At 47.4% G+C, this 21969-nt stretch overlaps 1 protein-coding gene across 1 annotated transcript; it reads left to right on the top strand.

Moving 5' to 3' along the window:
* Positions 1-5521: 5521 nt before the first annotated feature.
* LOC144162762 (uncharacterized) lies at positions 5522-21197 on the top strand. The gene is made up of 4 exons (XM_077693408.1): positions 5522-5662; positions 10838-11041; positions 13846-13988; positions 17764-21197. Exons 2-4 carry the CDS (start codon positions 10903-10905, stop codon positions 17926-17928), a joined length of 447 nt encoding a protein of 148 aa, XP_077549534.1. The 5' UTR covers positions 5522-5662; positions 10838-10902; the 3' UTR covers positions 17929-21197.
* The last annotated feature ends 772 nt before the right edge of the window (positions 21198-21969 follow it).

The following is a 21969-nucleotide window of genomic DNA, read 5'->3' as shown; positions in this document are numbered from 1 at the left end:
AGACCTGTCCTTGTTACGTCATCGCAGACGTCACAAAACACACCATTTGGCCGAAGAATCAAAACTTTAATTTAAATTCATGAATGTCTCACTGAATAAAGCAAATAAAGCATCGTTTCCCACCGGAAAAGCGCTGGTGGCATTATAAAACAACAAATACTTGGAATACAAAACTTTTTGTCTTCATGGCCCATCAAGAGAATTTCTCAAGTTCCTGTTTTTGCTTGCACTGCCTAGATTGGCTCAAATAAACACATATTTCATCGTTTATACCGGAAATAAGGCGGTATTTATTTTATAAATCCTGAAATAAGAAAAACAACCATGCGTGGTTTGTTGCGGCCGCACCAACTAACAGCAGTGGCGTCAATACAAGGTGCTACGTGATTGGACGATGTCCAAATAAAAATCCAAACCAGTTTCGTTTTTGGTTCTGTGAAACAACAACATCCTTGGCATCGCACGTCATTGTGGGATGGTCATTCTCGATACCTCAGTAATCGGCATACCGCGCTTCTGCCATGTTGTCGGCTGTAAAATGCGTAATATAAGCCTACCAGCACGGCTTGGGATCATAAAAATCACTAGCCGAGGCATACGGAGTGGCTCAACGCCCTCCGCGTCACCGCAGGCGCTGAAATGTGATGCGCTTTTCCCCTATCTTTAGAGCTTGTCTATCTCGTGCCTGTGTCGTAGGAGGTGTGTTCGCACGAGGCCAAGATTCGGCGAATTCAGGACTGTGCCCCTCAAGTAGTCGGTGCTTATGGCAACACCATGCCAACGAGAACTCGCCAGCGCATCAGTGTCAGTCAGCACGCGTTCTGCGAACTCGCTGGTGGATATATGGGCGTTAAAGCGTAAAAATGGTGCATGCACTACAGAAAACATTGCCCAAAAACAAATAAATCAACCTAAAAAAAGAGAGAAACATGCGCTATCGCGAAATCTAACTTGCGAATTGCAAAACAACATGTCTGGTGGTCCAAACCACGCGACCAAAAAGCCTTTTGTTTTTTTTTTCTTTATTGCCTTACTTTGACAATACAATCACCGACAACAAAACACTGCATTAATAAAACTGCTAGCCCACGCTTGGGTAGCAGGAAGCCGGCTAAAATTGTTGCATGCTTGTTGATGTAATGCTTGCATGCTTGTTGATGCATGCTTGTTGATGTTGATGTTGCATGCTTGTTGATGCAAGGTCTTGGTACAGTTTTTTTTTTTTTTTGCGCGACCTGAGGAGTATTTAGAGTGAAGCGGGCTAATAAAAACTGGACTGCCAGAAACACTTCACGGAAGTATCCTCTCGGTGCGCCAAAACAAAAATACGCTTTCATAACAGTAAAATTAGGCAGTGGCCTAGCTCGGCCAATAAGCCAGCGCTGTCAATGGCGCAAATATAAACTATATAATGTATAGCCGGTATACATTTCTATTTTGTTTTAGCATTTCAAGCAGTTCCAACGTCCGTTAATGTAAAGTGAATTGAAGTATTACTTTATTCCGCCGAATAATGAATACTGCAGTTCATGGACGCAGCCATTATGGTGTCGCGTGGGGCGCCATCTCTGAAGGGCATGGACAAACGTTCGACGTGTGCGTGAAGCTTAACGCATAGCCTGAAACCGAAGCAATGCACGGCGACTCGGGATTAGGAATTGTAGGACACATAAGCACTCTTTGTGAAGCAGTGAATGTCGAAGCATTAGGGTCGAATTGTGAAGCGGGTACTCCGGTGTTATCCGCTCTACAATTCGACCCTAATCTAGTGTGCGCCCCCATGTGTGGCAGCCGCTTTTGTAGACTGTTCAGAGCCAATTGCCAGATGCACCTCAGCGATTATACTTGTAGAACGAGTGTCACGTGAATGACAAAGCCGTCATTCTACACACCGTGATGGCGTGGTGCTACAGATGTGCGTGTTCACTGGTAAGCAAGTATCCTGCCATCATCATCATCATCATCATCATCATCATTTTGTTTTTGCAAAATGTTCTCCCTCTTTTTCTTACTACAACCATGACTGAAAGTATTGGCCAACCGCATGTTAGCGCTAAGGTTCTTTAGTACTCACTCAATTGCTACTTGTGTAATTATCATGCGCAAAGTTTCTCCTGTATATAGAACTGAGTACATGACTCTAGCACACTTTTATATGTGGAAGGCCTCAGAATATTCAATACGCCCACCTTTAGTTACCTGCAATCATCGAGATGTCGTTGTCCAGGTGTTCCACACTCGTCTCGAATTCTGGAGGACCCTGTTTAGAATCCCGCCCTGCGCTAAATTTAGCGTATTTACTTTAGCACTCCATTCGTTACACTGTTTAAAACTCTCAACCGACAAGTGTGCCGCGATTCTGAGCTATCATCAAACTGATCGTTATTCTGAAAAAAGTCGGCTATTTGCGTAGTGTCTGTCGGTTATTTCCTGTAGCAATGGTCGGCTATTTTCTGTGCCGTGAACGCCTCGCTTTCGACCAACATAATAATCTGATGCTTTCGAATAAAATGCAATCTCCCAAAAGTTTATACTACTGCCACCGTATCGCGTCTCTCGACGACTATTTATGCACCGCTATAGGTATCAAAAGGTGAGGGTAAAAAGTGCTGAGGCCTTCTGAACAAAAGGGGCGGTTGATCGCGACGACGTCGCATCAGTGCTGACCGTCGTGCACGCCCCAAGCTTTTGTTTTCGCGTCAGCAGCTCGCCTCAGTTTGCTGAAAACGCGCTCGTCGGCGAAACGACGTGCGTGCATGGACGATAACGAAATGTATGCGAAGCATCTGGACCTGGTTTTGTCATTTCTTCTCTATAAGTTCCAACGGGCTCCCGCAACATACAGCATGCCAAGAGGGTGTCGTAAAAAAATGGCCGCGTATCTGCTCCTTTCGTTGCGAATGTCGCCGAAAGGCGATATTCGACTACAACCCATGCAATGTAGACGCCTCCCTTCTGTTTCCTGCTCACCTCTCATACTGTTCCTCACCCGTCCCGTTCCTCCCAAGATAACAGGGTAGACGTTGGCTCAAGTCAATTTAAATTTTACCGCGTTCTACTGCGCCAGGCCGGGTGCCTCGATGCCTGCGCTGCCGTACGGCAGAGACGCGCGTGAATCGAGGCACCCTACTACAATGTTTGTAGAAGCATGCTGCCCTGCTCCACATGCATTCCAAGCAGAGCGTGAAACCTATCTAGTGGAACCTTTAGCTGTTGTGGGCGTTCGATTTCTTAAAATTCCACCAGGAGATATACTGGCGCGGGCAACAGCAGGCGACGGTTATCTCAGTTGATGCAGTATTTCATTTGATAGCGCAAAAACCAAGCATCCATGAATTTTGAATAAAGGAACGATGCAAGTATCACTTACGTATTGATTTTCTGCCTTACATTTGCGTAATGGCTTCATCTTGTTCAACAATGTTGACAAGTATGAACATTGACACCGGACGTAGGCGTTTATATTAGGCTGTGGGTATATAAGACTATTGCGCAGGTTCAGTTTCACTTTGACCGGGTGACTGAATCGAGTCACAGACAGACAGACAAACAGACATACAGACAAACCAAAATTTCTGCTTTACAAGCCCAAGAAAGACTATCGTATTTGATAGCAATCGCACGTCCACTTTTAGCGGCCGTGTGCGTGGAGCCATTGTACATGCTCAACTGTGCATAGACTGCATGCAGTACAGCTCTCCGTGTGGGTCGCTTGTTGCCGTGTAGCAAACACAAATGGTGCTTTGAGCAAACGTAATGTGAAGCCGCACTATGCTGGCTGTACGTGAATACTTCGACACGAAATCACACATGTATTAAAGCAAAGCTTCCCATTCTTCACTGATGGCGCCGTTCGTCGCTCAAAACACACTGCAGAGAAGCCAGTTTACGCAACGGGTTTCTCAAAGAAAAAAAAACGGTCCCCGTGGTATGAGTCTAACCTGAGTCACTCGCGTTATGAAGCAAATGTTCTATCCGATTGCGTCATTCCTACACGGTCGGGCAGTTTGGATTTTAAATGCAGAGCATTTTAGTAACTCACGATGTCACCCGCGTTGGCGTCCGTAGTCCGCATCACTGCGTAGTACGCACCCTACACTATATAAAGAAATAATACCTTCCGGCGCCAGGTTTCGATCCCACGACTCTGCGGGCGGAACGCAAGGTACACGGCACTGTACCGACTGCTCCACGGAGCCGACACAGAATGGGAGGTTACGCACGCGCCTTATATCCTTGACTAATTCAACCGTCGGCCACAGGTGCGCCCTCTCCCCCGCGTCCTCCTCGCCTTCTCTCCGCTCGCAACACCCTTTCTCGCCGCGTTCGGTTCGCGTTCATGTGGTGGCGCGATTTCGGCGCTATAACACTCTCTCGCGAAGGGCATTGGATTGGATTGGATTGGATTGGATTGGCTTGGATTTGGATTGGGTTGGATTAAAGTGGATTGTGTTGGATTGTGTTGCGTCATAGCCGCGCCACGTTGCGTCGTAGCCTCTCCACGTTGCGTAATAGCCGCGGCAGGGGGTTCACGGCACGTTTCACGTTTCACCATCGACTTCATCGACAATGTCTACGCTGGAAGACAACAATTACAACAACAACAACCAATACGTAATCCATACGACTTGCAGGCGCGCCCCCCGCGGAAAGGCTCTGCGTTTGATCGTGCCCCTCGCGAGGGGGATGTTTTTGTACTTTGAATTTGACTCAGGTCACACGGGAGACCACTTGACGTTTTGAACACCTGACGTTCTGAACACTTGAAAAGAAGGGGCTTTAATTTTTTGTGTTGTCACGCTGGTTTTGTATGCATTTGCGTGGACGACGCCGCCATGAGTAACCGGAACGAACTAGCCACGCGTGACATTTCGACGTGCCCGCCACCCAGTGACACTAGGGCTAGGGCCACCATGGAAGGGCAGAAGGAAAGAAAACTAGGCGTGAAGTTTCGACGTGCCCGCCACCCAGTGACATCAGCGCCACCACGTGAGAGCGGAAGGAAAGAAAACTAGGCACGCAAATTCTCTGAATGAGGTATAGAGCGTGGTTCGAGCGTGTACACATGCCCGATGCCAGTCTCTTCAGCGGGAAATCTTTGAAAAACCTTCCGCGTTGGAAACAAGTGCCGAGGCAAGCGAAAGTAGGAAAGCAAGCACACAAACAAGCAAACAAACAAAAGAACTCACACTCACGATCCCATTGTTCGCTGGAACGCGTTGCCACGCAGAGACCCATGGGGCCTTGGGAATTTCTCTACGCACATGTTAAATCTACGGAAACCAGCCCCGCTGTAAAACCTTCATGGATACCCGGAAAGGGGGCGGGGAGGGGAGGAGGTGTTTCGTAATATTTTTGTTTTTACATGTAGAGGTCAGCGCACTCTACTCAATTTTAACTGTACTTTTTCATGCACCATTGGAATACCTCGTGGAGGCCCAGCGCTAAAAAAAAATGCGGGTCTGTTGACCCATGCAATGCCACCGAAAGTGCGTTGGCACACTCCAATACAATTGGAACTGTACAGCGACCTCGGGGCAGCGGTTCCTACTGATAGCAAGGCATTCTCCGCACTGCCTACGTAGCCGGGTCGGCGATAGCATTCTTGTGGCGAGCAGATCGCGGATCACATGCGAGCTGAAAGGAAAGCGACCAGGAAAACGTGAGTCTCAGTTGTCGAAATCTTTGTGCGAACTGACTTTTTTACGCTGGTTACGCTGGTGTAGGCCCTGTTTTGTGACTAAGCGATGTGTGGAAGCCAGGAAAAAGTAAATACGGAAGCTGATGGCTATAATGCCTGTCTTTTTCTCTTTTTTTCGGTGGGGGGAGGAAGGAAGGAATAATGTAGAAGAAAGGCAGGAAAGTTAACCTGGCTAGAGCCTAGTTGGCTATCCTGCACGTGGGAAAGGGGAAATGGGCAAAAAAGAGAGAGGAAAAAAAGAGGAAAAGTTGGACCAGACACGTATGCCCAGCACAGAGGCACTGACAGTGATTGACACTGGAGGCTCTCAGTCTAGAGCCTAGTGCTCAAGTTCGTCGCCCGGGTTACACGCAGAAACTATACCTGGGTTGTGAGGCCCGCCGGAGTGGAGAGAAACGGAATAATTTTGACCACCTGGAGATCTTCAGTGTACGCCGAAATCTCGACACAGTGGCGTTTCCCATTTTCGCCTTCATCAAGAAAGAGGCCGCCTACGCCCTGAATCTACCTCGTCTCTTTTGGCTCAGAAGCACAGCGCCTTAGCTACTGACCAATCGCGGCAGATTAGTACCTGTAGGCGGAATAGGTTCCGTGACGTAGAAATTGTTCGTTGAGTGTGACCGAACCAGTCATGTTAGTGCCAGTAAATAAGTAGCAACTAAGGGATATTTGATTGTTGTGGGGTTTAACGCGCGGACGCAACCCAGGCGATGAGGCGCGCCGTAGTGGAGGGCTCCGGAATAATTTTGACCACCTGGGGATCTTTAACGTGCGCCGAAATCTCGTACGCACGGGCGTTTTTGCCTTTCGTCTCTATCAGAAAAGCGGCCGCCGCGGCCGGAAATCAAACCCGTGACTTCGTGCTCAGCAGCGCAACGCCTTAGCCACTGAGCACAAATAAGGGATAACAAACAGCATGAGTCATACCGCTTACACGCATGACTACCACGATATCTAATGACGCTAATACAAATAATATTTAAATTCGATTTCACCGTGTTGGTCTACAAATTGAATAAACTGTCAGATAACTTGTGGAATTGCAATATGTTGAACTGGACACGTACGAATTCTAAACTGTTTAAAAACTTTGAGCAGAGGACTTGACCATTTTGGGTATATTAGGAAAGAAATATTTCAACAATGTAATGAACAAAAATATATATCACAAGCCAAGACAGATTTGCGTCGAATTCCTGCATCCTAGAACGCGAAGGCGAAAACTGATGCGCCTGCTGTGTTCCGAGCTAAACGGCGGATCATAGGCTACGGCAGCGAACACCAAGCCTACAAAGCATGTTACGCGTTCACGAATCACGCTGTGTTCAGCGTGCGCATTAAATAGAAAGTTAGTACTTTTAAATGCGCAAGCATTTCTAAATGTGGACTCAAGGAAACCCATGCGTCCGTCTCTAACGACTGATCTGCCAAACTTTCGCCGCATGAAAAAAAAAAAAAAAAAAAAAGAATTCACGCATCTCCACGAAGTGAATCATCGCGAGTGGGCGAAGTACTGAGGATCGTTCTTACCGTAAATAACCCGTGACATTTCCCACTCGCGCATGCAAATAAGTGACAACGCGTGTGTACCGTATAAACAATTGCAATCCAATCCAATTCAATCCAATTCGATTTATTACAGTCAAATCCATTTCAATCCAATTCAATCCAAATCCAATCAAATTCATTTGAATCCAATCCGCTCCAAATCCAATTTAATCCAATCCAATTGAATCCAATCCTATGCTCCTCGCGCATGCGCAGCCCGGCTCTCCAGTAGCCATGCGAAACTGCTCAACCTGTCCCTCTCTCCCCCCCCTCTCTCTCTAACTTTTTTTTACCGAATTAGCTTTGATAGTTATGTTTTTTGCTTTTTTGCCGTGTTTTGCAACCTTTTAGGCGGTTTGAGATACACATATTCGGTTTATACTGATCTGCGCACGGACGCCAGCGGACGGACATTCCGAGGTCGTAAGGTGCTTCTCACCTAAAATATGATTTATGAAAGGCGCTACCTCCTTCATATTTCTATATCTGTCTTAGTATTGCTTCCACAAAAAACGTCCACCCAGTTCTAAGTAATGTGAAGCTGAAACAACGCATCTGTGGGTTGTGTTTAAGAGGATTCTGTTTAGTTTCAGCTTCTTTCTTGTGCGTAATGTTGGAGTCGTCTTAGCGCCTAATTCCGGCATAATTTCTTACCGGAAACGTTCGGTAACACAAGAGTTAGATTCGTTTTCTCTAGTCACTCCCATCACAAAGGGCGATGCTCCGCTGCGCAAGAGGCAATGTAGAAAAACTAGCTTACAAAAACCAAAACTACAATGATTTGCTTTGCATTGGCTTCACCTCTAAACAGAAATGCCTTGCGAAGTAGAAGCTTATCCAGAGACAACAAAAGCCATCCTGTATTAAAATAAGGAGGCTCTACGACCTTCTTAATTTTCGGTGAATTCTTTCTTCACCGGGGACTGGGTTTTTTTTCGCGCCAGCCAGAGAAACCTCCTAAGCAGGGAGCGCGACACTATACAAGGAGTCCAGGACCCATTGCCATACCCAGCACGCTCCGCTCTCGAAATGTTTTTTTTTTTTTTCGAAATGCATATTTGTATAGCGGTGGAGTGGAATTTAACAGAGCTGTGTGTACAACATTTTAAGGGGTACATGGGGTATTCGGTTGGTATTTAATAGGCCCTATGGCAATCATACGTTGCCATCAAACACCGTAAGTTGACCTTTTAAATGTGTTTCCAGGTCCAGTAAGTGTGGGTGAGTGTAGGTATAAAGCCGAACACTTGGCAATGCGGTCTGCTTGGATTGTTCTGTATTTCATGCAGAGTGCAATCGTTTGGTAGGGAGTGTGTTTGTGCTTGCCTTAGGAGTGTCATGTACTTCCTCGGAAGAGAATCAGGTGGTCTGGGGAGTTCTCTGCGGCCTATTCGGAGTGTCTTCATACACGCTCTTCGTTCCTGATGGCGCTCTTTCCTGTCCTCTGCCGGGAAGTTGGTCTCAGGCCAGGCCTGGGAAGTGTCGGAACACCAGGCCGTTGAGGCTTTATCGTGGACGCGAGCATTGCCTAAGGAAGAAGCATGTCCTGGGGCCCATTCTAAAGTGATTGAGATGTCAGGACTCAGGATGGCGCTGTCCATACTCAGCTAGCACAGCTCGTATATTTGGAGGGAGTTCATTGCGAAGGAAAGCCCACAGGGTTGCTTGTGAGTCAGAGCGAATGAGAATGCTCTCTGATTGGTGGTCATGTTGAGTAATGGCTTGCGTTATGGCCAGCATTTCCGCTGTCGCCACAGAAGGGACGTCGTGGTGATGATTAACGACTGCGTTGCCACAAGAATCTATGCTTGCAGTGACTACTTTGCCAGCGGTAAAGCTGGCGTCACCATGGTAAGAAGGTGAATCGGTGAGTTGCTGCATGCGTGTGCGTGCTGCTCGTCGTGCGGCGTCCTCTTCGGGGTTCATATGCTTAGGTATGGATTTTCCCTTGATGAATGGGATGGCTTCCCATGGTGTTGCGGTGAGTGGTATGACGGGTAGGTTGGCAGTGTTGTATCCCATAAGCTCTAGCAAGGCACGACCTTGTTTAGATGTAAGACGATGAGACTGTGCTTCTTGGTGCACGATGAGTCGGTCAGTTAATGTGTTGAATATGGCGGCGCCTTTAACAAAAGTACTTGCAGCATAGCTGGGGACTCCCAGTGTGATGCTGGTTATGCGTCTCAAGAGATTGTTGATTTGGCGGAATTGATGTTCCGTGACACGCATGTATGGAAGCCCGTACCTGATCCTGGTATAAACAAGGGCTTCTTGATGCGCTTGAGTTCTGCTTCCTTCACGCCATCGATCTTGTGAGAAATTCTTTTCAACATGTTTGCGATATGATTTATCTGCTGTAGTGTTCGCTGCACCCATACGTCTGCTCTACCGTTCTGTTGCCAGTAGAATCCCAGAATGCGTAAGTGCGGCTTTCGCGGTATTGGTTGATCATTGATCACGTGTTGGATGAGGCGTCGTGTTTCTTCTGCTGTTTTTGTTTGGTCGTCCAAAATTACTATATATTTACTCTTCTCTGGTGAGAATCTCCGACCAAGAGAGTCAAGGTATTCTGTGACAACGTTGATACCTTGTTGGATGATTTCTTGATGTTCGCCTGGGTTTCCTTGTGTGCTCCACAGCGCCACGTCATCCGCGCAGATAACATGCTTGAGCCCAGGGATTTCGTCTGGTTGCGGTGGGATATTCTCAAGTGCGACATTAAAAAGAGTGGGCGAGAGTATAGCCTCTTGTGGCGTGCCTCGCGTGAGCGTGTGAGTTTCAGGGGTAGTTGTGGGAGCACCCAGACGAATCTGTATTTGACGATCGGTAAGAAAGCTGCGTATGTAGTGTGACAAGCGTTAGCCTGGCTGAGTGCTGTATACTTTCTCCAGAGGCTGTGTGGAGGTGGCACGCAAAATACGCCTATGTGCTTGTTTCAAAACATCTTTGGTTCATTCCCCCATGGAACGCCACCGACGCACCCCTCGTGAAGCATAATCCGACCCGCAATGCTCTGGCCGTCGCATAGCCACAGTTACGTGACTACAGCATAAGTGTGCATTTTAGGTGCGGAGTACCTTACGACCGCACAATGTCCGTTCGCGTCCGTGCGCATAGCATTTACAACCACGAAAAGCATTTACAACCACAGGCACCGGCAGGATTCGGGCCTGTATCTGGTAGACCAGTCAGAGTTAGTGTCAGTCGTCTTACCCATTTGGCTACGACCGTGAGTTAGTACCTGAGAGTCAAACAGCTTACTCCCTCACCTGTAACGGTGCGGAGTACCCTAGGACCTCCCAATGTCCGTCCGCGTCCATCCGTGCGCACACCCCCATCAAGTGAAAATCAAGTGAATTTCGATTTGAGCCGTGAGTTGCCGTTTCATTTAGGGAATAATCAAGGTGCAACCCACGGCTCAAATCGAATAAAGGTCGGGTCGCAACTTGGACGTCATTTCGGGTCCCCGTACTCCGCACCCTCGCTATCATCCAAGGAGTGCAGATGCTGCCATTTTTCTGAACTATTGTACATACACTCGGTTAAGCGCAGCGACCGATCCAGTGCTAAGACTACCTTCCCACCCAGGTGGTCTTGCCTCCAACCCGAAGCCCTTGTGCCACATGTGAGGGCAGTGTCTGTGCATCGAGGAAATGGCGTTGAAATGGTCCACAGCCGGCCTCACGCTTGCTCTGCTCGTGAAGGCTGCGGCGTCGGCTGTTACAAGCACGGAGCGGGCCGAGAAACTGGAGGACCACGACGTTGCGGAAACGGAGCCCCATGATTTTCCCGGTTAGTTCACCTGCAACTTCGTTACTGCGACAGTATTCAGTTTGGCGCGCAACAGCTATGTGCGCGGTGAAAGGCAAAAACCCCGTGTCTACGAGGTTTTGGCGCACGTTAAAGATCCCCAGGTTGTCAAAATTAATCCGGAGCCATCCACTACGACGCGCCTCGTCGCCTACGTTGCGTCGGCGTGTTAAACCCTACAATCAACCAATTAGTTATGTGTGGGCCCCTCTTGCAAATACAAAGGCGCGCCATAAAGGGGAAGGGGGGTTAGGAGCCCGTTAAACAATTCGAAAAAGGGTTTTAGCCCGTTCCGGTCCGGACCTTTTAAGAACTTTCCGGCCGTTGCGGTTTTTCGAGTTGGTAAAATATTCGGGCCGGAACAGCCGGACCTTTTACGCACTTGGGAAACAAACCCCGAAATTTAACCTTGAACATCAAAGCATAGGTCGGCAGGCCCACCCATGAGTACAATCACACGTCCCCCCTCAGCAGGCTGTGATAAGAACCCCAACCTTCCCCCCCTGCCCTTCCCCTCCCCTGAGCACTAGAAAGCACTGTCCAGCGAGGACCCTGACGACCAGCTCTGACTGGTGTAGAGAGCCCAAGAAGCCGGACGGACTCAAGGGGTCCTGGAATGAGGACTCTTCCCCAGGGCTGACTGCTTAGAGACACGTTGATTGCTCCTCCTCCTTCCCCCTCAGCACTCATTAGTAAGTGGTGAGTGAGTCTTGCCATCGTTTTAGACTGGTGGGTGTGAGTCCGAAAAAGTGCAAGCCCCCCACGCGCAGTGAGCCCTGCTCACCACTCGCGAGTGCACTGGCGCTGCTCGCGCCATTTCCGGGGCTTACGCCTCGATCGAACACAGTCGGCCCCTGGCGGCGGCGGGACGAACCGCTCCTAGTGTGGATGGCACGCTCGCGTCGTCCGCACGTTCACGTTGCGCGCGGCGCAAGACTGGTGCTGCACACGATAAAACAACCGATATGTGTACTTGTTTGGCAGTAAGCAATGACATAGTTACTTGTGCTTGCGCATTCCCACTAGAGACGCAATAATCAGCGGCCGTTGCGGGTTAATGCGCTGGTTTAATTCCACCAAACATCTTCGTTGTGGTGAAACGTGTTATACGTGTGGAACGTGTCACAAACATTGCTTCGACACATTGCACTTTTCTTATTGATGTGTGCAGTCGTCTGCCGTTTCGGGAACGACAAAGGGTGCTTTTTGAAGGTGGCGTGGTGGTCATTTAAATGATAAAAGTTTAATACGCGAAACAGGTAAGAACCGACAAGACCTGTGCATACCCGTGCATTTGCCACACCCGTGTGAAATTGCAGTGTGTCCTTATCGAAAGAAAGAAGGAAGGAGGATGTAGAAGAAAGGCAGGAACGTTAGCCTGGCTAGAGCCTAGTTTGCTATCCTGCACGTGGGAAAGGGAACATAGGCAAAAAAGAGAAAGGAAAGAATGAAGAAAAGTTGGAGCAGACACGTATGCCCAGCGCTGAAGCACTGACACTGATTGGCACTGGAGGCTTTCAGTCAATAGTCTAGAAAGCGTAAGAAAGCGTCATAGTTCCTTACTCGCCTTCTGAGCAATAAGAAACAAACAAAAACAATTACACTGCAAACGACCCATGCGCGATCGCCCATACATTACCGGGGACGTATTTTACACCGGAAGGCCTGAGTGATCGAATTCTTTCGGTACCTTTTCGAAAATAAATACTCTTTTTGGACAGTCGTTGCTTATACTGTGTTTCTAACTTTACGTATTATTTAAAATACGTATCTCTGGATGCGCAAGAGTATTTCGGGGGGATTTCTCGGTAAAATTATGCAGTCGTGAGTTTGCCCCTGTTCTGTGGCATTTCGTGTGTAATTTTCATATATCCCATTTTAAAATCCCGTCAGGAATCACCTCGTCCAGAAATGTGTCTGACTCCGCATAACCAAGTGCCTAATATTGTCACGTCTCAATCTCTTAAGGTGGACCTAAGTTTAAAGAAGAAGAAAAAATCACGCAATATAATGCACGTTGTTGCCCACATATGTGGAGAGTGTGTGCCGTAGTGGAGAGTGTGTGCCGTGACTTTCTGGATTTTTTTTTTATTTTCCCACAAACCTCGCTTTCAATATACTTATGAAAAAGGCGAGCCACAATTCCTGGACAACCTCGGGCCAAAAGGAGGGTTATTCAGTTCTGAAAATATTGGTGTGTACTCGTTGAAGTACTGCTTTTTCACCGCTGCAGGGCAGGACACCGAGCGAACTTTTAATTGCAAGTAATACTGATAACCAACGTTCGAATTTTCGCGTTACAGGCGTTCTCTTCTCGCTGCACCCCCCCCTCCCAAGAAAAAAAAAGAAAGGAAAAACAAAATGCACAGAAAGCTTTTACTCGTGCCTTTTTTAGCTCAATCGTCAATAATTAAATGCCAAGACGAAAGCGAGGTTCAGTTTTCAACGCAAAGCAGTTACAGGGAACCCGTTGCGCTGTTTCGTGACGAGAAGTAAAAAGGCAACATTTTACTACCTTTTACTACGACAGCGGACCGAAAAGGGTTAAGAAACGTCTTTGCCTGTGTGTGTTTGGGTGTACAACTGTGTCTGTGGGGCCGCGTGCCTTGTCGCGTGTGTATATGCGCATGCGCATCTGATAATAATAAAACCAGTCTCTCTATGAGGGCACCACTAATTTCTTTGCTTCTTACCATTCTTGTGTGCCGCTGATTATTTCTTCTCGTATCCGTATACTACCGAAACGTGTCATTTGACCACCGTACGTTTCCGTTGGCTCTGTTCAGGCAGCAAAGCGACGTATTACGATGCCCGCCGCATCATCAGTCACGTGCTCATCGACATCGCGGCCATCCTTGCGGTCGTAGCGATAGCTGTGGCCATCGGTTGCTGCCGGCTGTGCAAGCGTGATACATGCACGCGCAAAAAGGTAGGTATGCCAAGTACGCTTACTGCATTTTTTTTTTTTTTTGAAGCGAAGCTGTTTAGCAAAGTAGTTTTTCCTGACCGCAGTTTAAAAATAAAACAAGAAAATGCCGAGCGCTCAAGTGTGCGTGCCTCGCGATGACCACCCAGCGTCCCCAGAGCACGTTTGTGAAGCCAAGCATAACCACTTAGAGAGATTGGCGAAAAGTGGCAAAAAAAGAAAACTCCAGCGCACGCCGTAATCGTGGCAACACTTTCTCGGAACGAGAAAGACTCCACTGTTCGGTGTAATCATGGCAAAATTTGCTCGGAACGAGAAACACTCCACTGTTCGCCGTAATCATGGCAAAATTTGCTCGGAACGAGAAAGACTCCACTGTTCGCCGTAATCATGGCAACACTTGCTCGGAACGAGAAAGATTCGTCATAGCTTACGTCTCTCCAAGGCGATGTCCAATGATTATCACTTCAGTAAAAAAATGAAGGAAGCTTACACTTTTAGCAACAATGATGCAGTAAAGGTCGTTGAGACAGCAAAGAAGAAGCAAATCGGCTGAAATCGTAGACTTGAACCGTCGTGATGGTCGTGCAGGTTGCGTACAGCTTCCCTACCTTCAAGTCTTACGCGTTAGTGCAAGCTTTCTTTTTATTTTCGACTTAATTTGAAATAAATAATCCTTCATATCCCTCATTATAAACTCCTATATACGGCTTGTTAGGACATATGATGTACACTGCATTCGAAGACTGCGAATCGATTGAGAACACTTGGGGTGCTCACCGACCACCGCGGCACCACTCAGACACGTTCTTTATTGACGTTGCAGCCTTATATGTATATCATCATGTCCTTAAGTGTCCTCATGTCTTTAGACGATACGCCGTTTGACCTTGCCAAAGTCCTCGGACTATGGTCACCACCGAGTCAGCAACAGTGTTTGTTTCTTGCCCTTAAACTGTTTCTAGAGTCTTGTCCCGTTGTAGGATCTTACTAGTTTTGAAATGGAACTCTGTCTTCTGCCTTAATGCCCTCCTTAGAGTCTACAACCACTACTAGTTACCATTGCTTTTTATTGTGTTTGTTGTGCATTCCCTTTTCGTCCTCAATCTGTAATGTATTCGTATCATATCTAGTGTGTTCTTTGTACTTTGAATCAATTTGTGATCTGTTGTTTTATGCGAACTCACTCTGACTCGTACCTTCCTCTTACCGTTCAAACTTATATCCACTCACTTGCTTCTAGGGACAACTTCGTGTAATAAGTGTCTTGTGTGCACTTTGCTGCACCTTTTTCTCCTCTCTAAGACTATTTATACCCCAATGAATTTTGTAAACACTTCAAACAAAGCGTTCACCTTTACAAAACCGTGTTATGGCCGGTTTTATCAAAAGCAACTTTTGATAATCGCTAGGCTTTCTCCTCCAACGCACGTAAGCACACTCGACTTCCGGAGTCATTTTTGTTCTTCGCATCCGCCAGGGAAACAAACTCCGTGCCGCGAACGGTACACGCTACCCTTGTCCTAGGCACCACGACGCCGTATCGCCACTGAGCCTTTGCATTGCCGGGAAGGCTTCCCAGCCAGAAAATAAGCCCTCGATCCTCGCACGATTTGTCGTTGGCTGAAGCTCCAAACGTTTGAACGTCATCATAAGTGACGTCACAAACGCCTTCTGTACATGTCTTTGCAAAGGCCGAAAAAAAAAGGAGACAAAATAGTCGACGCTGCTATGTAAGACATCTCATCACCACTGTATTTGAAATGGGTGTTATCTATTTAGACTTGTCCTACTGGAGTAGCTCCTTCACTTCTCATAGTTGTGAGGCTTCTCTTTAGAAAGCCGGGCAACTAAGAACTTGTTTCCGGCAGATTTGTCGTGAAATGCTCAGGGTGGCATCTGACAAAATTCAGGGAAAGCGTGCACTCGCGCACAATGGCTCTGGTCTGTGCTAGTTGGTACATCTTCGGTGGGAATCAGCTTGAATAAAACGAACACAAAAGGAAGAGGGAGTAACACGACACACTGCTGACTGTCAACTGAAATTTTACTGAAGAAAACACAGATATATACATACGAAAAAACACGAAAAATATAAAAAGCTTGTTCACGTCAGTCAGTTAAATGATTAGCGAAGATCACTGCGCAGAAACTCTTTTTCGGTACGTGACAGTGCCGCAGACGGCACACTGACGCAGCCATCTCCAGCTTCGTCTATCGCCAATGCTTCAACTATCTCTCGTCCGATTCTACTTCTCTTCCGTCCGATAACTGCGATTTTGTTCACGTAGGCTTCGCAGGGGCAGTCTCGAACGTGGGTGGCAAGGTGGCCGGAAGGAGTTGCTTGGAGCGAAGCAGCATGCTCTCGGGCCCTGTCGTTCAGGCATCGGCCGGTTTGTCCGATGTAGACGGACCGGCACTTCAGGGGAATTTTGTAGACCACATTTTTGCTGCAATCTGCGTACCTTGTCTGGTGTTTTTTTGTCACAAAGTGGCAACGGTGCGCACCTGTTAACCTGACGGCACATGCCGTAGGCCTTGTTGGGGGCGGAGGATACGACCTTGATGCCATGTTTCTTTCCCACGTTTTTCATGGCATGAGAAAACCCCTGTACGTATGGCAGCACTGCCAACCGTCTTCTGTCCTCTTCAGTGGGTTGAGGTGGCCGTCTCTTCTCTTTACCCTTTATCCTTTGCAGGAGCGTTTCGCAGACAGGTTTCAGCAAGCTTTTTGGGTATCCGGCGTCCTGTCTTGAATAACGAAGCTGTTGAAGGCGAGCATTGCCAGACACACAGTTAAGTTTCAGTACCGTTGTGTATTTGCATAGTTGCGGTGCTAGTAACCATCGTCACATGCATTGAAGAGGTCGTCGTCACCTTCGCGGTGAATGGTGGCTCTAAAGTCATCATCAGCATTGTAGGCTTCCACCAGCTCAACTGGCGAGGCTCGCACTACGTCCCCCTAGGCTTGAACGATAGCGAAGCTGCCCGATTTCTTGAAGTTTGGAATTGTATATTTACATGTTCCGTCGTCGCTTTGCACTGTGGTAGTAGTCATCGTCATATGCATCAGTATCGTGTTCCTTATGCCAAGCATTAAATGCGCGGTAGCGCGATACAACAGCGCTGGAGTTTTTCTTCTTTTTTGCTAGAGCTGCTGCAAGAGCCGGGGACTCAGGGGTCGCCACGAGGCCCGCGCTCACGAGCGCTCGTCATTTTCCAGTTCTTTGTGGTTTTTGCCTCTTTTTTTTGCTAAAGCCACTGCGCGTGCCGCGGACGCTCGGCGGTCGCCACGTTGACGCGTTCACGAGTGCTCCGCATTTTCTTGGTATTTTTTGCTGCAGCGGTGAACTTACGCCTCGTGTACAACAGCTCAGCAGTTTAAAAAATATTCGTACACAGTCAGCAATCTGCAATCCGGCCGCCCGTACAACGTTCGCTAAATGTCTTTTCTATTCCCTGCAATCAATTTTCTGGCTCGTTGGAAGATTTGACAGGTTAAACTGAAATTGAGTATTTTAAAACAGATACAATAGTAAGGATTCTCAGCTGACAAAAGCTGTACTGAAAGAATGAGCACACGCAAAAAAGGAGAAAATAACTCGTATTGTTAACACTTACCACTGTTTTTTCTTGTCTTACTGGGCCGTTTGTTCTTTACCTGAAAACGAAAAGTCGAATAACTTACATTTGCGTGATATCTCTAGTCAACACCTATTATGTCATTTCAGAACATGCTTCTTTTCTTTCAAGTACGGAAAAATTATGTCTCTTCAAGAAATCGCAGGAACCACACCAGGACGTTGTGTACTCAAGCCTTCAAAGTGCTGTCCCGGGTCAAGAGGACGCGCAGGCACCACCTCCACCTCACCCACGGGCGCAGCAGCCACCACCAGAGGTTCCCCTTGACGACCTGCCTCTGACAGACATACCTATTCCGTGAGGACTCAAGCGTGGAACAAGGGTAGCACGTGTGAGACCCTGCCGATAGATTCACCATGCGTAATCAACGGAAGAGGAAGCACTCACGACGCATGAACACGGACAGCACCAATGAACATTTTTCAGGGCATAAGTCGAGATGTTCCAGGAACTTGTGGCCCTCCACAACCCCTTCCCTGCCCCCACTGCTAAAAACACGGGTCAAATTGCCTTTTCTAGCTCTTGCTTTGTACCGTAGCGGGGTGCACCTGTAGCCGCCGGGAAAAGACATCCCGCGATGAACCAAGCATTCCTTGGTTCCTTGGTCAAAGAAGAGCTCAAGGAGAATTGAATAGTTAGCAAACACTTGGCTCACTGACTGTGACTGAGTAATAAAATAAAGTAGATATAGATTCATAATGATAGAACAACGAAAACGTGACCAAATGAATAGGAGGCAACAGCAGAAGCGCTTCTAAAAATAGGTTCATTTTGCAAGCTTTCATTCCGCATTGGTGATTTCCCATACTAGCCGGGTCACAAGCCCCTGTGTTGTTGTCTTTCATTACTCCCGTCAAGTTCGCGTTGTTCTATCATTATTAATGTATACCGACTGGCCAACGTTTCGACCCAGAAGTAAGTATAGGTTTTTTTTTTATATAAACTGGCATGTGTGTGGGAAGCAATGAAGATGATTCATTGTTTGCGATAGCGAAATCTTGGGTGGACATTTCAGTGTGAAGCGTATAGCGATGGTGTGCCTGGATGCTCAGCGTTTTTAATGAAGCACGTTAAGAGATGCTCAAAGCAGATATATTGTCTCTAAACGTTCGCTTAGAAAACGAGTGCCAGGCTTGGCAAAAAAAAAAAAAAGGTGGATGAAGTTGCACTAAAGCTGGGCGTGTTTCTCTGGTATGTTCAAAGGGAATTTCCCACGTCAGTGTTTATCGTTGTGTGGTTTCCCAAAAAATTCGTTGTTTTGGGCATTTAAATCCTGACGAGTGCTTACTGCCAGGCCCTTAGTTGCGGTCATCAGCTAAGAGCAGCAGACTGTTCGAGCACGCCACTGTTTTAGCATTCTTCCTTCTTCGTCTCCTCTTTTTCATCTACAACTATTACTGATTTAATTGGAATATTTTTAGGGCGAGAGCTCCCCTGCATAATGTCTGGCAATGGCATTCATCGCGTCGCTGTGACCTTGAGCCACCGGTGTGACGCCCCGTGTGACGTCACGCCACGTGATCCGCTCCGAAGAGGCATCGCAGCTGCAGCACCGCGTGGCTAAGCGAGAGTTCAATGGCTGCTTCTCTAGCTTTTAGTCGCTCAGTCTCGCCAGAAATGGCGCCCTGGCGTGCGCTTCAAGGCAAGTGACAGGATGAATGCCATTATCTAGTAGCCTATCTCTAATAATACTTTGTGCATAATCTTTTCAAAACTCCATGAAACAGAACTTTTGCTCATGACAGGCTTACAAGGGCTTAATCTGACCCACATTTATGTGTACAATTAATTGTAGCCAGGCAGAACTAGCTGTGGTTTCAAAGGTATGTTTGTAATCCTTCAAGAAACGCCTAAACTATTACCCGCGTGGGATTTCATTTTATGCGGCCTACAGCGGCCGCTCATCTGAGTTGTTTTTTTCTTAAATGTCAGTTTTTAAAACTGTCTGCGTACAGAGACATCCAATTTTCCCCATGGCACTGTATTACATTCTTATGCATTGTCAGCGGACTCACAGCTCACTTTAAGATTTAAAAACAGAAACTCATTTGTAATAATATCAAGGGAAATAATCGACAATTTTCGGTCTAAATGTGTGGGGTAAAGTTACAATGTCCCATTAAATAGAGGTATAAGCTAAAAAATTGAGAGGCCATGAAGACAAAATACAAGTTGTGTTCCTTACAAAGACTGGTGTGTACTCATAACAATTATACGAGTTTTGTCACAAATATCAAACAAATCATAGATACGATATATAAAGCAGTAGCAACTCCCCACCCACTTTCCGGAGATTCCTCTATGACGTCACATAGTCTTGTTTGTGCGATTGGCGGCCCCCAATCTAAGTCACCGCCGAGAAACATGACTTGGCGATTGCATCGTATCGTTTTGCATCGTTTGCGCATCGATCTTATCACCAGGATTCTAACGAGCAGTTCGAACACTGATTGCTATGCTTGCAGCGGTGCCCCATATTACGTCACTGCTGCTCATATAACGTCACTGCAGCGCTTAATTTCAAAGTTTTCTATATTTCTTGCGAGGTTTCTTTTCAGTTAAAAAAACTTATCTCGTAGCTTGAATGGAGCTAAGTGGTTACCAAGGGCAAGTTCTCTCGAATTGAACAAAATGTAGTGTTTTGCCTTCAGGGAACCTTTAAGGCCATTCCTGCCCCTGAGTGGAGATCACCAGCGGAGCGATACACTCCCTGGGAGATGGTGGAGCTGTAGGGCCGGCAGACTCACGGGCACGGCAAACGTTCGGCACTCTGACGCACCGGCGCCACCGACCGACCCATCGTGAAGCATTACGCCCTACTGGCGTGTTTGGCCTCCTCATAGAGGGCGCTGGAAGATTTAAAGAGTGAACTCATCCCGGTCAGCATTTGGGCTGACGTCAGCGCAGTCCACTATAAAAAGAAGTAGTTAGGCGGCGCCCTGTTTCGATTCCACGACTTTCTGGCCGCAACGGGAGGTACGTGGAGCTCTTCCCACTGCGCTGCAAACCGAGACGGGGGCATGTGCTACGAACGCGCCTCGTGTCATTCACTCTTTAAAACTACGTCAAGCAGCTACTGATACAACGAAGGCACGCGAAGCTTAACGTCAACGTAAACGACGAACTGAAAACTAATGGGGACTTCAGTCGACCCTATGGCTGCTTCGCATACTACTCGGGGTTCCCCTACGGGAAGATGGTGTAATTTTTTTTCCTATGCTTTCAGTCGGAATGTTTCTTCCATCACGCCTAACGTTGCGTTTCAAGGTATCACAATGTAGCCAATTGCCCGCAGCTTGTTTTACAATGAGTATGACGTTGCCTCGCTCGCCGTTAGTTTCAACGTTAGGGCTGCTTGACGTTATGTGTAACACGGGCGAACACCCTTAATGACGCTAGGTCTAATGTTGACACACAGCACATATCCGCATAGGTCACTGACCAACGCTTTCATACGGGTTATTTTCATACCGGGCGAAACCCAAAACTTACTCACTGAGAGGTGTGTTGACCCTGAATGTTTCATTTCATTCGAGTCCCAAAACTCACGCAATGTGGCCGACGTGCAGCGCAGCATATACAATAGCTGATGCTGGAACTAGATACCATAGCAGTTGAGTGTGCGGATGGGTGTGTAGTATAAACACCAGTGGCAGGTTCCTAATCTACGCAATTCATATCACCCCTGGATAAGTAAAAAATAAAAGCAATCCAACTCAACGTGAAAGCTGTAAATTGCGGAGCAGTTATTTGCTAGAGGGGCTGTGGCGCCCTCTATTGTCTAGTTTTAGTATCAGCCTGGCGTTGATACCGAAAGCGGTCAAGAGAGGGCACCGCAGCCCTTGAAAATGACTATAGACACTAGATGGAGTTTTCAATAATTGGGGTAATGAACGCGTTAGTTCTTGATTGTTTTTATATTATTGTGTACTTATTTGTGGCTAGCAATGGCCGCCTCCGCAACAACGGCTCACCCAAAAGATCACCCCCAAGACTTTGCATGAAAGTAACATGAGTCTGTGACGTAATGGGATTGACATCGGCTTCGTAACGGGAGGGACTGTTGCGACTGGCCATCCGAGTGCAGTCACCGGTGTAGCGAAATTGCTACGCTCCGTCCGCAATCGCCGCGGCGCAGAGCAGAGCGATGAACTTCTCGAGGTGACGAAAAATTGAAGCAACACTTATGTAGAGTATGTCAAGGGTAACCAAAGCCCTACATGGCTCACACAAAGGCGACAGCACGTCTCCACTCGGTGCCTCTGAAAAGTGCTTCACTCGCTGTGGTTCCGGGCTGGTCTTATACCACCGGGAGTCCGATGCAGCCACAAGCGGTTTGAAT

The sequence above is a fragment of the Haemaphysalis longicornis genome, unplaced genomic scaffold (genome assembly GCF_048455015.1).
Source record: "Haemaphysalis longicornis isolate Haplotype H1 unplaced genomic scaffold, Haemaphysalis longicornis Haplotype H1 scaffold_12, whole genome shotgun sequence".
Classification (NCBI taxonomy): Eukaryota; Metazoa; Arthropoda; class Arachnida; order Ixodida; family Ixodidae; genus Haemaphysalis; species Haemaphysalis longicornis.
This window is presented reverse-complemented; position numbering and strand designations above follow the sequence as displayed.